The sequence below is a fragment of the Marmota marmota genome, unplaced genomic scaffold (assembly GCF_001458135.2).
Source record: "Marmota marmota marmota unplaced genomic scaffold, marMar, whole genome shotgun sequence".
In the NCBI taxonomy this organism is placed as follows: Eukaryota; Metazoa; Chordata; class Mammalia; order Rodentia; family Sciuridae; genus Marmota; species Marmota marmota.
The window spans coordinates 390,714-407,039 of NW_025999969.1; the positions used below are offsets into that span (position 1 = coordinate 390,714).

The 16,326-nt window shown below is 40.3% G+C and overlaps 1 protein-coding gene and 1 pseudogene across 3 annotated transcripts in view; one reads left to right on the forward strand and one right to left on the reverse strand.

Moving 5' to 3' along the window:
* Nucleotides 1–2,032: 2,032 nt before the first annotated feature.
* Nucleotides 2,033–16,326, reverse strand: part of Parl (presenilin associated rhomboid like) — a 46,034-nt gene continuing 31,740 nt past the window's right edge. For all 3 annotated transcript variants that reach the window (XM_048803972.1, XM_048803971.1, XM_015499913.2), the window contains 4 exons: nt 15,746–15,816; nt 7,647–7,748; nt 7,416–7,513; nt 2,033–2,360 (listed from right to left, as the gene is read on the reverse strand). In XM_048803972.1, the coding sequence (XP_048659929.1) occupies nt 2,249–2,360; nt 7,416–7,513; nt 7,647–7,748; nt 15,746–15,816 (383 nt within the window). In that variant the 3' untranslated portion in view covers nt 2,033–2,248. The remainder of the gene's footprint in view (nt 2,361–7,415; nt 7,514–7,646; nt 7,749–15,745; nt 15,817–16,326) is intronic.
* LOC107154313 lies at nt 5,998–6,698 on the forward strand (annotated as a pseudogene).

Consider the following 16,326-nt stretch of genomic DNA (forward strand, 5'->3'; position numbering starts at 1 on the left):
CATGGTGGGGAACACTTGGGGGCGTGCTTCCCAGAAAGCACGTGAATCAGTCAAGAGTCCCCAGCTTCTTTGCTTTTACTATGCTCATTCGCGACAGGGATACAAAACTTTGGCCAGTTATGCTATATAGTTCCTTTCCCTACTGTGCATGCAAATTGTTTGAACATACAGCTAAATTGGGATAATTCTGCAGGGTAAAGGTCAATTTAAGGTAGGACAGTGTATCAGAACAACTCCTTGGACACACTCAAAGGCTGAGTATTTGATACATGCCTTCAGTATTCATTGCAGACCAAACACTGTCAAAACAGCATTGATTAGCTGGAGCTCCTTCTCCAGACTGTACTCGGAAGGTGTCCAGTCTGCACCTCCGAGATGACTGCATTGCTGCACTGGCCAGAGTCTCATTGCCTCAAACACTGCCTTAGTTGGAAGTCACAGCATCATGACATTACATTGGCCAGCTGAGCAGGCCAGGCTGTGGCCCAATAGACAACAGGAGTTGAGCCGTGGGTACTGAGTTTACATTCACTACATCAGAGTTATCCAGAGGGCCAGGAGCTCAGCAGACCTGACACAAACAACTGAAGCCGCAGAAACTCCCGTAGCAGTGTGAGCAGAGGGAGGCAGGATGGCCAGGGTGCACTTGGAGGAACCCCACACTTTAGAGGCAGGCCCATGGCCGAGACGCAGGGAGAGTATGGCCAAGGAGGTGTGGTCAAGGGTCAGCAAAGCCTTGATGAGGGGAAGCTAAACCCCCTAGTGGCCAAGAGGAGAGCTTGGGCAGGCTGCAGGGGGCTGGGCCTCCTATGGCCACTCATTCACAGGGAACAAGGTCCTCCATTGTTCAAAGGCTCCTCAGCTGAAGGACTTTATAGACAGGTAATGCTCCAGAGACTTCTCAACACTACTTCTCTGACACAGCAAGGACAGGAGAGAGGTCTTCACTGCCTCTTTTCCTGATCTGCCTTCAAATAGATGATGAAAATTTTGTGTGAGCTCAGCCTCTCATCCCAACTATGGAAAATATCTTGCCTCATTTGTCATAGGGTTATTAGCAGATTCAGAAATGGCAGAGCAGTCAGTCACCCTACCCTCCACCAGTCATTTCCTTACTGGCAAAATGAGGGCTGGGTTAAGACAATTCTAGACGGGATGCTAGTTTACAATCCTCTGCCCACTGAAAATGACTGGGTACTTCACAGTGAAGCCAACCACGCTGGTGGAAGAGTTAAGAATTACCAAGTACTGGACAGTATTTATGTACCAGGCATGTGCTGTCATGCAGTTCTCAGCCACCTGGTGAGGTGGGTGTGACCCCCCACTGCTCTCAGAGCTCACTGCTTAGAAAGCCCAGCTGTGCACAAACTGGAGCAAATTAGCCAAGCAAGGCTAACATCAGGGCTTCTACTCCTCCCCAGCAAAAGCAAGATTTGGTATAACATTTTAAGGCTACCAAAAAACTAAAACCTCTCCTGTAAATGCTTTCAAGAAAAATCCTCAAATTGAATTTCCTCGATGTGATTCTCCACCATGAGGCAATGTGAACCCCACTGCAGTGAGGCCAAAATGACGACAGAAACTATTTCAGGAAGACACTTCCATTAGAATGTACCTTTTCAAACATAAGATGCAGTTGGGCTCAGATTCAAGTCTGAATTTATCCAAGTCACTTCCTTTTACTCTTAATTTAGCTACAATTTTAACCTAGAAAGCAAAACCTAAAAATAGCTTTATGTATGTGCCTCTCACTGCCAGGAAACTCCACCTTTCTTGGGAACATTTAGAAAGTATCTGCAGCTGTTATTTCAGACTATGGCAGAGAGAAGATGCTCTCAACTTCTGTCAACCAAGGAAAGGGATAGGTCAGTCTGTGCTAAGCAGAGATGTCAGAAGGTCAAGGCCAAAACCAAGGCCATCAAGTTTCTATCATCCCTTTCAAGGGGCCCCCTGACCAGGTTCACTGGCCAAACAATGTCAAAACAAAGATGCCAGAGCAGCACTGATGCTCACAAAGAGACCACCCCTCCTGTTTACAAACTAGAGATATAAATCTTTATTTCACAACTTTGTCATAATTCACTTCCTAAGGAGACAAGTACTGGGGGACAGAGTTTAAAATGCCGGGGAGGCTAGCTGCTGGGTGTCTTCCAGGCAGGAGCACAGCTGTGGTCCCTCCAGGGCCAATGCGATCTTGGAGCTTCCAGGCAGCACGGATCAGATGCACCAGTAATGTCCAACCCCAGTTTTATTTAGAGCCACCTCCTTTTTTGGGGCCATCAGTCCTCATTTCATGCCACATTTTCACTAGAGGCTCCCTGTTCTTCCAAATGAGTTCATGACCATAAGTAATATACCATCTGGAAAAGAGAAAAACCAGGTTTGACATTCCAATAATATGACATACAGATTTAATCAAGCCAGCATTTTTAAAAATCAAATGCTACTGTGCTTCACTATGTAGCTTATGAAAATGGCTAATTTATTTGCTGTAGATAAATGGTTTAGCTTTAATATACAGAGCATAAAAAAGGTCATAGTAGTGTGGGGTGAATGCTCTGGAATGTGTCGAGTACTTCACACCCACTACTTTTTTTTTTAAGAGAGAAAGAGAATTTTAATATTTATTTTTTAGTTTTTTGGCGGACACAACATCTTTGTATGTGGAGCTGAGGATCGAACCCGGGCCGCACACATGCCAGGCGAACGCGCTACCGCTTGAGCCCCAGCCCCACACCCACTACTTCTGATTCACCTTTGCCCTGCAAGTTAAATACCATTTCTCATTATGGACTCAAACCAAGTCCAAGAGAAAATAATTTGTCCAAAGTGCCAATAGCTTCTACACAGTCAACTGAGGTCTGACCCCAAGTCAGACTGACTCTAAGTCCAGGCTCCTATCTAAGAAATGGTGGAATTGCCTCATGATGGCACCTGTCACCCTTGGGAGTAGAGGGAGACTTCCTGGAGCACATGGGGGTGGGAATTAAGGAAAGCTTTCATCTTAAACTCTTGAACTCCTTTTGCTCCCCAAACAGAGCAAAGTTCCCTGAGGCAGAGATCAGGTTTTGTTGAGCTTCACATCTCCCAGATACTGTTTAGCTTATCAGAACAGCAATTTAATGTTTTTAACATTTTTTAAATGCCCTGAACTTTGTTTTTCAGTAGTGGGGACTGAACCCAGGGGCACTCTACCATTGAGCTAACCCCCAGCCCTATTATCTGTGGGAGACCAACCTTGCAGATGACTGAGTCAGACTCCCCGGCTGGGTGCTGAGGTGCTCAGAAACAGAAATATGGCAGGGCTTTCCCCACCCTTCTTGGGTTCAAGGGATCGTGTCTCATGCATGGGCGTGGCTTCCTACAGCCCCAGGGTGGAGCTATGCTCACCTGTTCCTTTGTAATATAACCCCTTGCCCTGTTTAGTATAGAATCTTCCATGGAAGTGTCTTGTGTGTGTCCCCTTCTCTTACTGTGCCCTTGGATGTGGCCTACCCAGATGTCAGTCAACCTGCTGACAATGGACATCATGAAGATAGACTCAGCCTCCTGAAACCTGACCCCTTGCCTCATTTGAACAGCTGCTTCTCAATAAAAAGGGTCAGCACATGCTCTCACTCTCTCTCTTCCTGCAGACCCTTAAGGTCAGAGGAGCCATCACAGCGACCCCAAAGAAAAAGGTATTTGTATCTCTTGTGTGGTTATTTTGTGCAGCCCAGTTAGCCCAGTTTTCCTGGAGTGACCCCTGAGCCTTTTAGTCGTGAGAACAGAAACCCGGCAATTATTATTTTTTGGAGTACCAGGAATTGAACTCAGGGGCACTCAACCACTGAATCACATCCCCAGCCCTATTTTTTACTTTATTTAGAAACAGGGTCTCACTGAGTTGCTTGGCACCTCACTGTTGCTGAGGCTGGCTTTGAACTCACAATTCTCCTGTCTCAGTCTCCCTAGCTACTGGGATAATAGGCATGCATCAGTGTGTCCAGCATTTTTATTTATTTTTTTTGAGATAGGGTCTTAGTTTGCTGGCCTCAAACTTGGAAGTCTCCTGCTTACCCTACCAAGTAGCCCACAACCAGCTCTGAACATTTTCTTCTTATAAAAGTCTTGATTTGTATCCGAATCTTAAAATATTCCCTGAATGTAGTTAAAACCTGATTATAGAATTACATTATTTTGTTAACATTAATTTTTTTTTAGTTGTAGATGGACACACATCCCTACTTTGTTTATTCATTTTTATGTGGTACTGAGGATCGAACCCAAGCGCCTCCATGTACAAGGCAAGTGCTCTGCCACTGAGCCACAACCTCAGTCCCCAACATTAAATTTTTGAAAAATAATCTGTATATTTAAGAATGAAAAAAGCATTTAAAAGGGTATGCAAATTAATAGGCATGTAACAAAATTCTCTTGTAATATAAAAATTTCCGGTGAATTCAGAACAAGAGAAAATGGACCACCCTAAAATGCAATTTTAAAGATTCTTGCAAGAAACAAAAACCTTTTAGGGATTCTCCATTAAATCTTTTGAGCCTGCTTATTTCAAGCAGAGTCAAATACTTTAATCTTACAGGTACGCTGTTCTGATTATATTCATAAAAACCAAATGTAACTAACTAGTCATTTGGATAATCTCAAATTAGAAAAATACTTAACTATTTTCTTTTTTGTGTTGGGGATTAAACCTAGGGCCATGCACATTCTAAACATGTGCTCTACCACTGAGCTACACCCCCAGACCCCAGATCACTAAACCTTTCTTGCTGCAGCAGCATAACAATCTAGTAGTATGAAACTCCATCTCTGCAATTATGAGCTGTGAATCTTTGGTCAAGTTACCTCCTCTATAAGGTTTTTTTAATATGTAAAGTGGAATAGCTCCCACCACTTTAAGAGTCTTAAATTAGCCCTTAGCTCATAGAATTCTACATGATTTAAAGTCACAGCTTATGCACACAACAACTATTCAATAAATTATTAGCCATTATTGCAATAGTACAATGTAAAGACTGTGAGAGCTGGTCAGGGACACAAAACCAAGGAAATGTGCAAGTGAATAGCAAAAAATTAGGGCAATTTAACTAAAAAAAAAAAAAAAGATTTTCACATTTCTGAATCCATTTTAAAGATGTTATGACTGAGATCTAGTAAGTGAAAATAAGCTGAAATTAGAAACAGCAAAGAGATTCCTCTGCCTTCCAGATCCTAGGCTTTAAAATGCCTTTGATCCAATTATTTTCAGAATGGAAAAAGGCCATCTAATTATATTTTGGAAGAATAAAAACCTGCTGGAAAGACGACCCTTTACAGACACGTAAAAAGCACCAGGTAAATTTAGAGTTCATAAAACAGAATCCCTTTTCATTTCTCATACTGTAATAGCAGGTCAGCTTCTACTATTTATATTTGTGCTGCTGTTAAAGCTAGAACTCACATATGCTATTCTTTAATATCACTGAAAATTATAAATGGCATAATGGCATTTAGTTCCACCACCTACTTGGCAAAACTGCGTCACTTAGATTTTTCTAAAAAAAATTTTAAGAAGTTTCCATTGTCATGAAACAAAGCAAAAATGAAGTAAGGGCAAAAGACAACTGATTTGCAAGAAAAGACAGGCCATTCAGGGATGGCACCATCAGACAACTGTGCTGAAGGGACTCCCAGAGTCAGATAGGCTCCAGGAGTCCAAAGGAAGTTTATAGTTGCTACCGAACTATTACATTTTAGGCAAAAAAGAAAAGCAAATAAACAAAAAATGCTAAAACACCATTGTTGAAACACAAATGGAAACACTTTCTGACCATATGCCAGGCGTACTAGATGTGGTGTGATGTGGCTGGAAAGCAAAGGAGATCTGGGTTTAAATTCTGCTCTGCTACTTCAGAGCTCTCTGTCCTAAGGAAGACCACTTCTGTACTTCAGTTTCCCATTAGTAAAATGGGAATAATAGACGCCCTCTTCCTCGTCCATCACTGCCGCCTCCTTCTTCTGCTGCTCCTGGAGCTGCTTGTGTGCTCATGAGGACCTGGTACCTCTTTTGTGAAGCAGCAGCTGAGGAGACTCTGGTGCTCGACATGGCCGACGAAAAGCCCAAGGAAGGAGTCAAGACTGAGAACAACGATCATATTAACTTGAAGGTGGCAGGGCAGGATGGTTCTGTGGTGCAGTTTAAGATTAACCACTTAGTAAACTAATGAAAGCATATTGTGAACGACAGGGTTTGTCGATGAAGCAGATCAGATTCCGATTTGACGGGCAGCCAATTAATGAAACAGACACACCTGCACAGTTGGAAATGGAGGATGAAGATACAATTGATACATTCCAGCAGCAGACAGGAGGTGTCTACTAAAAAGGGAACCTGCTACTTTACTCCAGAACTCTGTTCTTATAGACCAAGAATACATTCTCAATTAGAAAACTGCAATTTGGTTCCACCACCTTCTGACCACTATAGTTTTCTTTTTTCTTTCATTTTCCCCTTCCCCATTCCTTTATTGTACATAAAGTAACTGGTGTATGTGCACAAGCATATTGCATTTTTTTTTTAAACTAAATGGCCAATGATATGTTTTGATTGACAACAAATGGAGATGGGATGGGGAAAAATACTGGTTCTGTGAAAATATCCCCTTTCTCCATTAGTGGCATGCTCATTCAGCCCTTATCTTTTATATTCTAATAAGTTCTTTTTCTTTCACTGTTTTAACAGCAACAACAAAAAAAACCTGAACAACATAAAAATCCTTGCATACCTTGTTCGATTGGAGAATTTTAATGTTTAGATTTCCCTTCAAGTCAAGTGTCTTGTTGTTTAAATAAACTTCTTGTTTATAATAAATAAATAAAACGGGAACAATAAAGTACAATGTAAAGTGACTAGCTCAGTGCCTACATATGATGCCCAGTAAGTGTCCATGCTGGCTTGCTTCCTTTATGCAGACACACAACACTCCCCCTCACAATCACTACAGGAAAAAAAAAAAAAAAAAGGCTCTTCCAGCCCAGAGTCTGTGCAGCACTGGTGAGATGGCGCCCACAGAAGAGGGAGGAGGGCAAGAAAGCCCAAGAGTGGGAAATAGAAACATCAAAGACTTGGGGGCTGGAAGCAGTATGAGAGGGGCTGGGAATGATGACAGGTTAGGAAATGGAGTTGAGTTTAAGGGACCAATAAAAGCACATAGTCACTCTACAATGATCAAGGCAGAGGCAGGGCTGACATTCTCAAATCCCATCTCTCTTGGTGAAACTGATTTAGACCAAAGCAAACCATGCTGAGGATCTCTCCCCTCCCAACAGTATCCTCCTGCCTGTATCACATAGCTCAGTTGCCTCACTCTGTCTTCCTCAGGGAGGACAGGGAAGCAACTGAGGAAGCAGTTTAGCATCAGCTACACTCAACTTACATGCCAAAGACAGCTCCCCCAAGATGTGCTGCATGATCAAAAAATTTCCATCCCAGGATCATTCCAGCTGTATCCATGGCAATAATGGCTTTTAGGGCCTAAAAGATGGCAAGAGAGAACAGAAGTGATACACTTTGATTCCTCCAGCATTGACATTCCTAATTTAAGAGCAAGACTTCAGTCATTGTAAAAACAACACTAATGTCCTCAGAACTTCATCCAGGTACTTACATTCCCTGCTGTGAATGTGAACATTGGGAGGAAGATGATGGCGAGCCTCCCCTCTGGGATCTTAGTGCAGACAGCTGCCAACACACTCATGATCGCACCTGACTGCAAAAGAATGGAAAATGCTGGTTAGGGACAGCAAACTCCGCACACAACCTCTGGAACACAGTGGCTACATGTCTGAAGTAGCAAAACTTTTTCCAAAAGGCTTATATGCTCAGCTATAGGTGAGCACAGAGCTTAAAAGCTTTCAGTTGCTAATGTGCACTGTACCAAGCAGAGAGGCTTCAGGTTTGTCACATTCATAGTAATCACTGGGTAAAACCTGAACTTTCATTACAGGTTACTAAAATGTATAAAAACCACTGTGTTAGCACTTAATGAACAGTGTTAAACACGTCATAAGCATTATTTCATTAATGCCTAAAAAAGAACTTCTCAAACCTCTCTAAAAAGCTCGCCAAACCAGAGAAAATGACCATAACTCTGTCCAAAGAAAGTCATATGTGGCTTGCTCGGCTTGGCGCAGACGGAAGGCCCGGCCCTCACTCGGCTCGGCGCAAATGGAAGGCGGCGCAGAACAGAGACTTTGCTTGCAGGTCACCAGATCGAGCTCTGGACACAGCACAAGGTTACCCCAGCACCCCCCACCTCACCAAACACCCTATGTGGGTAACAGATGGAATCCATCTTGGAAAACCTTCCTCGCAATCTATCAATGGGCGTGGCTACCAGCACGATTCTGTGGCTGATCAGGTACCCGGTTCCAACTCCCCCACCCCCAGCGGTGATAACTCAAAATTTTTCTCACAAACTTTTGCGGGGTGTAGCTATCAACGCAGAACAGCAACTGTACAGGCACCTGGTTTCCAACTCAGAGACTAAGAGTAGGGAGGCTCCAGGTAGAAGCTCAAGCCCTCTCACACTGGCTACCTCCACCACCCTGAACACAGACACTCAAGCTAGGAATAGACAACTCCATCTACTGGAAGAAAAGAAAACAGAGTCCTGAGACTTTTTCTTTCTTTCTTTTCTTTTCTCGCTCTTCTCATCCAATCTCCTCTACCCTTCCCCCTCTGGTCCTCACAACCTCAACTATGTGAATCCAAGAACTTTGCATGAAATTAGACTTTAAGAACTGAATCACCAGAATAATATAATATAGAGGAATTGCACTTTCAACCTCCTATCTTTTACTATTTATACGTAATTTTCTTTAATACAGATAAGGAGTTTGAAGTTATACATTCTTCCGTAAACTATCCCTGTCTATTCATTAGAGTTCTCCTCTAAAGTTGCTGTTAAGAGTCTGTAAACAAGTCAAAATAACACCTGGCATTTTGCCAGGGGAATGTTAGAGTTCGTAAACAAGTTTGGATGGTGCCTGGCAAAATGCCAGAGGGAGTGGTTTGAGAAGTAACAAAAGCAAGCCATTAAGTGTGGAGATTCCTGATTGGCTGACTGCTATATCTAGTTTATGCTAATTAGATAAGCTGTGTGGAATGTAAATACCACTCCTGTCCTACAATAAACAGCTCCCACTCCTGCTGTATCAACGTACACAAGTTGTTCGTCCCCCCCCCCCCAAGATGGTGGCCCGTTCGGGGAGCCCCGGGACACTCGGGGGTAAGTGACGAAAAAAAGCTGCCCGTCCATAGATAGGACGGGAGCAATCTGCTCGTCCCTAGGCAGATAGGGCGAGAGGAAAAATGACCATTTCGAGAAAATGGAGAAGATTGATACAGTATGTTTGTGTCTTGTTTTGTCTCAGTGTATTGTATTGTCTTTATGATGAAAATATGGAAGGGGTGAGAAGTAAATTGATAAGGGAAAGAGACACCCCAGTGGAACCAAGAATAGTTAGGGCATGTGTTGATAAGAGCCCAGGAACTCTAGTCAGAAAGAAAAAGAAAGTTCAGAAGAAGGAGGATTATCAGGAAAAAAGTTGCAGCAAAAGGCTATTACTAAATACTTTTCGTTACCGGAGGGTGCGCGAAGCGGAGAGGTGGCTGCCGAGTGTGCAAGCCGGTCACAGCGCAGCAAGGATTTTCCAAGAGGCGGTGGCGACTGGCCCTTCCCCGCCTCCTGGCCGGGGAGCTGGCTCTTCCACTGCCGCGAGCCCAAATCTAGACCTGACCTGGAGGCACAGTCTCGCAGGCTCTTGCTCCCTGTGCCTGGAAGCAGTTTGAGACCGGGACTCTCCCCAGGGCCATCTGGGGCTGCCTGGGACGCTGCAGCTGGGAGAGGACGCATATGGCGTCCCTGAAGTTTGATCATTTCCAAGGCCAGTATTAAGGCCTATTTCAAATGTAAAAAACCTTGAGATAATGTACTAAATTGTTCAGAAGGTTGTTTTCTTAATGGAATGCTACAGGATTTTCTTTAGCCATCTGGAGTTCCTGCCTTCGTCCCAGAGCCGGTAAAGACCAAGGTGGAAGAATTTCCAGTGTTGCTGAGAACCAGAGGAGATTTCGGCTGAGAAACGGAGGAGACTTCAGATCAAGCTAGCTGCCTGCAGAACTTACCTGGACTGTGATTTAAGCTAGCTGCCTGCAGAACTTACCTGGACTGTGATTTACCTGGACTGTGAGTTAATCTATTGAGACACTGCTTTACCTGGACTGAGACAACAAACTGTAATCTATAACTTATTGTAACTCGGTATCTTTGCTAACAGTGTCATTGCTGGTATAATTTTTCCAAGGGCTTCTTGCATGGAGCCATCAATTGGCTTGGTATTGTGGCATTTTGTATCCTCCCTTTCTGTTTGTAGCAGGTTATTTATGGTGTTTCTGTAAAAACCACTATGGTCGTTATTTAAATTAAACAAAAGGGGGAAATGTTAGAGTCTGTAAACAAGTCAAAATAACACCTGGCATTTTGCCAGGGGAATGTTAGAGTTCGTAAACAAGTCTGGATGGTGCCTGGCAAAATGCCAGAGGGAGTGGTTTGAGAAGTAACAAAAGCGAGCCATTAAGTGTGGAGATTCCTTATTGGTTGACTGATGTATCTAGTTTATGCTAATTAGATAAGCTGTGTGGAATGTATAAATACTGCTCCTGTCCTGCAATAAACGGCTCCTACTCCTGCTGTATCAACGTACACAAGTTATTCGTCACCCCCCGGTTATTTTGCTGCAGCCGGACTGCGGCAAGTTGCTAAGTTAGAGTAATCCCCTACCCTCACTCCTTTCCCCCTTAACATGATGTCCTATGCCTGACCTTCAGGTTCTCTATATGCCACCAGAAATGGTATGCCTTTTATGAAACGAATGAATATAGTCTATTATTTAGACTATATTCTAAATAATAATTGAAGCCAACATCTGTAGACATAGAGTCTAACTATAAATGTAATAACAATGAAAACTTGCTCATAGATGATGTATTATTGATATTGGGAACTGTTAACATTGGTTTTCTCCACAAAAGAGAGATTTTGGGAACTATATAAGAGCAATATAAATATATAGGGGGAAAATATTAACAAAAACAGTCACAAAGAGCTGGAAAGAAACGTGAGTAATATGAAAAGACAAGAAAAGAAAGGACCACAAACAATCCAGGACAAGTCAACATTAGAAGAGGTAACATCTGCAGCAGAAGGAATGTCAGATAAAGATTTCAGGATATACATGGTTCAGATGATCTGGAGTCTTAAGGAAGACATTATACAGCAAATGCAGACAATGAAAGTTCACTTTGACGATGAATTACATAAACAAATCCAAGAAGCAAAAGATCAACTCTACAGGGAGATAGAGGTTATACAATCAAAAAAAAAAAACAGAAATCCTGGAAATGAAGAAAATTATAAACCAAATAAAAACTCAAATGAGAGTACCATCAGTAGAGTAGACCAATTAGAAGTCAGAACATCAGACAACAAAGACAAAATATATCATCTTGAAAAGAGCCTAAACAACTCAGAAAAGCTGATAAGAAACCATGAGCAAAACATCCAAGAAATCTGGGATACCATAAAAAGACCAAATTTAAGAGTTATTGGGATAGAGGAAGGTATAGAGGTCCAAACCAAAGGAATAAACAATCTGTTAAATGAAATGATTTTAGAAAACGTTCCAGACATGAAAATGAAACAGAAATCCAAATCCTAGAAGCCTACAGGACACCGAATGTACAAAACCACAAGAGACCCTGCCAAGACACATTATAATGAAAATGTCCAACACACAGAACAAGGAGAGAATTTTAAAAGCTACAAGAGAAAGGAGGCAGATTACATTTAGGTTAATGGCTGATTTTTCATCACAGATGCTGAAAGATAATGGGTTCCAACCAAGAATCTGGTATCCAGCAAAACTAAGCTTCAGGTTTGACAATTAAATAAAAACCTTCCATGATAAACAAAAGTTAAAAGAATTTGCAGCTAGAAAACTGGCTCTGCAAAGCATCTTGGGCAAAATATTACACGAAAAGGAAATGAAAAACAACAACAAAAATCAACAGTGGGAAGTAGTACAGTAAGGAGAAAAACTAATCAAAAAGGAAAAACAAATCAAGTTAAATAACAAAAATAAACAAACATGGCAGGAAGTACAAATCATATCTCAATAGTAACCCTAAATATTAATGGCTTAAACTCACCAATCAAAAGACATAGGCTAGTAGACTGGATTTAAAAAAAAAGATCCAACAATATGCTCAGCAAAGAATATCAAGCTGGGCATGATGCACGCCTGTAATCCTAGTAATTTGGGAGGCCACAGCAGGAAGACTGAAAGTTCAAGGCCGGCCTCAGGAATTTAGGGAGATCCTAAGCAATTCAGTGAGAACCTGTCTCAAAATGAAAAATCAACAGAGCTGGTGATATATAGCTCAGTGACAAAGTGCCCTGGGTTCAGTCCCCAGTATCAAAGGAAAAAAAAAAGCAAGCCAGGCATGGTGGAGCACATCTGCAATCTCAGCAGCTCAGGGAGGCTGAGGCAGGAGGATCACAAATTCAAGGATAGCCTCAGCAACTTGGCAAGACCCTGTCTCAAAGTAAAAAAGAAAAGGGCTGGGGATGTGACTCAGTGGTTAAAAACCCTTGGGTTCAGTCCCCTCCTAAAAAAGTTCTCTAAACAAAAAGTAAAAACAATGAAACAGTAATATGCCTTAATATAAAAGATTTGTTTTTTCCCTTTGAATTTTCTAAATTATGTTTAATATTTGAAGCAAAAATTCTAACAGTGATATTATTACTGTAGAAGAAATATATAAAACAATTGTAATTTGAGGAGGTACAGAAATGTAAGAAAGGTGGTAGGCTTCTCCACTTACCCTAATAAAATGACACTAGCACCAAATTGTGATAAAAGATGTATAATAAATAGAACAGCCAGAAAAAAAGTTGCAGAAAGCACTACAGATAAATCAAAATGAAATTATAAACGAATCTGTTCTAGTGACCATTTTACTTGTAACTTTGTAATGAATAAACAAAAGAATTCCACTGTGCACAGGTTAGGTCAATAGCAGTTAAATCAATGAAGTCACAGTGAGCAGATTATCATTTAGTGACCAAATTTAGCCTATGATAAACTTTATAAATTTCAAGTGAACAATTATTTTCTCTAACAAATATTTTAATAAATGCTGTTTCTTACAACAAATAACACATGTTCTGTGCTACCTTGAGATGAGGGTTACATTTCACAGAAAATAAAACTTCTAGGGCTGGGGTTGTGGCTCAGTGGTAGAGCACTTGCCTCAATATGTGTAAGGAACTGGGTTCAATTCTTAGCCACCTATATAAAAAATAACTTCTGAAAAGCAGAATATTGGAGATAAGCTTCATGCCAATAACTAATAAGAAATTAATTTTTTGATGAGATTTAGAATATACACAGCTGACACCAAAACTAACCAGTATCCTTGACCCCTAGTAGCGAATATGGTAATTGACAAATATACTTTAATAGTCTTTAACAAAATTATGACTAAACCATTAAGACCAATATTTTATTTAAAAAAAAATTTTTATAGTTTTAAGTAGACAGCATGCCTTTATTTGCTCTGTGTGTGTGTATTTATTTATTTTTTTAATGCTGTGCTAAGGATCCAACCCAGTGCCTCACACATGCTAGGCAAGCATTCTGCCACTGAGCTACAGCCCCAGCCCAAGACCAATATTTTAAACACAATTGTCAATAGTGTTTTCTTACTGATTTCTCATCAAGAATGCCATTGTACCTCCATTGTACCTATTGACTTAATTTTTATTATCACCAAGGATGAATTAAAAGTATTTGGGGATAAATAATTTTATGGTTGGCATGTTCTATAGGATTTTTTTAAAATGACATATCTCTCCCCATACATCTACTTTTAAAAAGTTTATTATATATTTATTTATTTTTTAAAAATAGTGCTGAGAATCAAACCCAGTGCCTCTTAAGTGCTAGTCAAGCATTCTACCACTGAGCCACAACCCCAACCCCAGCTGTATAGGATTTTAATGAAGGAATAGGAACTATTTTTTGCACATTTCTCCCTATATGCTCCTTACTGTGCTACAGACTCTAAACATACTTGCACTGCAAATCAGAAGTAGCTGGTATTTTAATAATTAAGCAAAATAAAAATAACTGGTTTTATTCCCACTTTATGTGGAGAAACAGGCTCAGAGATGCTCAGTAATAAGTCCTAAAAATCACAGGTAAGCGGCAGAGCCAGGATTCCAACACACTCTACTTCCAGATACCATGCTGCTATAATCTACTAACTAGATTTCAGTTTCTTATTTATAAAACAAGAATAACAACTGTCTAAGGGCACATCAAAATGCCCTCCCAGATCCTACTAGCTACTAAGTCTCTCCATCCTCAGAAACCACAAAGTCCTCAAAATTCTCATCCCTTTCAGTATTTATTAGATGTGATTATATTTTCTCCAACTAAACTTAAAATCCGAGTCCACTTCTGATTCATTCTAGTAGTGATCTTCATTGTCTTCATATAACAAGATGCTTAGCTGCTGAGTAAGGTACAGAATATGATTAAAATTTATAAATTATACCAGAACCAAATTTTATACAAAAAAATATTCCATGAAGAAAATAGGGTGGTGGTGGGTATAGAGCTTAAGAAATAATGCATGTAAATAATATAGTTATAGACCTCTTAAGAAAATTAAATATACACAAAGTAGGGAATGATTATTTTACATAAGAATTTTTTCTCATAACAGTCTTTTTAAGAAAGAGTTCCTTTAAATATGAAATCTTCTATTAGAATGCATTTAAATGCATTAGTATTTATTTATTTATTCTTTGGTACCAGGAATTGAACTCAGAGGTGCTTAACCACTAAGCCACATCCCCAGTCCTTTTTATGTATTTTGAGACAGGGCTTCACTAAGTTGCTAAAACTGGCTTTGCACTTGCAATCCTCCTGCCTTAGCCTCCCAAGCCACTGGGATTATAGGCACTTACCACCACACCTGGCTTTTAGTATTTAAATATACAAAGTGAATGTGTAGTCTTTAAAAACACATCACATAAAAATTTCCATATGCCTAGAATTCTGCCATTGAACTCAAAAGAAAACATGTTTAAAAAAATAAAAATTCTTAATGCTTAAAAAAAGGTTTAAGTTCCTGAGGGCAGGAACCATGATCATCTTGCTCACTGGCTCTCTCTCTAGACTCTAGCATAATGCTCCGTAGTCTCATCTACCCAGTAAACACTCTAATACTGACTCAACCAGGAGGACATAGAACCCAGTTCAAATCTGTAATTAGTTAAAAATTCTCCAATGCCTGATGAGGCTCTCTGGTTTATGAGGATTGGATCCTCACTGTTCTGACAATATTCTTGCCATGTACTCTATTCCATGAAGTATATGTAAATAACCAATGGTTAAAAGCTTTAACCTGAAACTTAAAATTTTAAAAATATTTAAGTTGTAAATTACATGTAGATCAACCAAAATTATTTTTCAATGTTGATTTCCTGGTTTTGATAATTGTTCTTTGGTTCTGTAGGATGTGGTTAATTAGGATGAAGAACATGTGAAAACTATATTAATTTTGCAACTTTTTTTAAGTATACATTTCAAAATTAATTTTAAAATTAGAAATTTTTAAATTAGAAATACTTACTGCACCAAGTGAAGGTCCATATCTTCCTGTGGCAACTTTACACATATAACTGACAAAGTTGGAAATAACACCTGAGAAACAAGTCATAGTTCAACAGTTTAAGTAAGGTTTAAAAATGACTTCTATTTTTTATCTCTACCGTCCACAGATTAATAGTGTCAGGTTTGTACATGTATCACTGCAAGGGTGCCAGCACGAATACTTAATCTGCCAATAATTTCAAACAGTTTTAGGGAAAGAAAAATCTGACCCACATCATGACTTGCCATTGACTTTACCTCTCAGTTACCATTTTCCTGATATATAATTTAAAGAAAAGGAGGCTAGTTCTCAAACTCACCAACTATCTCAGAACCCCCTGGGCAGACATGCTGAATCAGAATCTCTGGTGGGACACTAAACTAAATGATCCATTAGGTTCCTTTTGCTTCAATGACAGTTGAGTTCAGTGTGGCTCATTTTAAAAAACAACTTCCTATGGAACAGGAATTAATGGCATCTGAAACATCCTTTGTACAGCAACTACCCCCATAACTAGTACTTGGTGAAAGAATTATATACTACCTTAGAGGCCAAAAAAA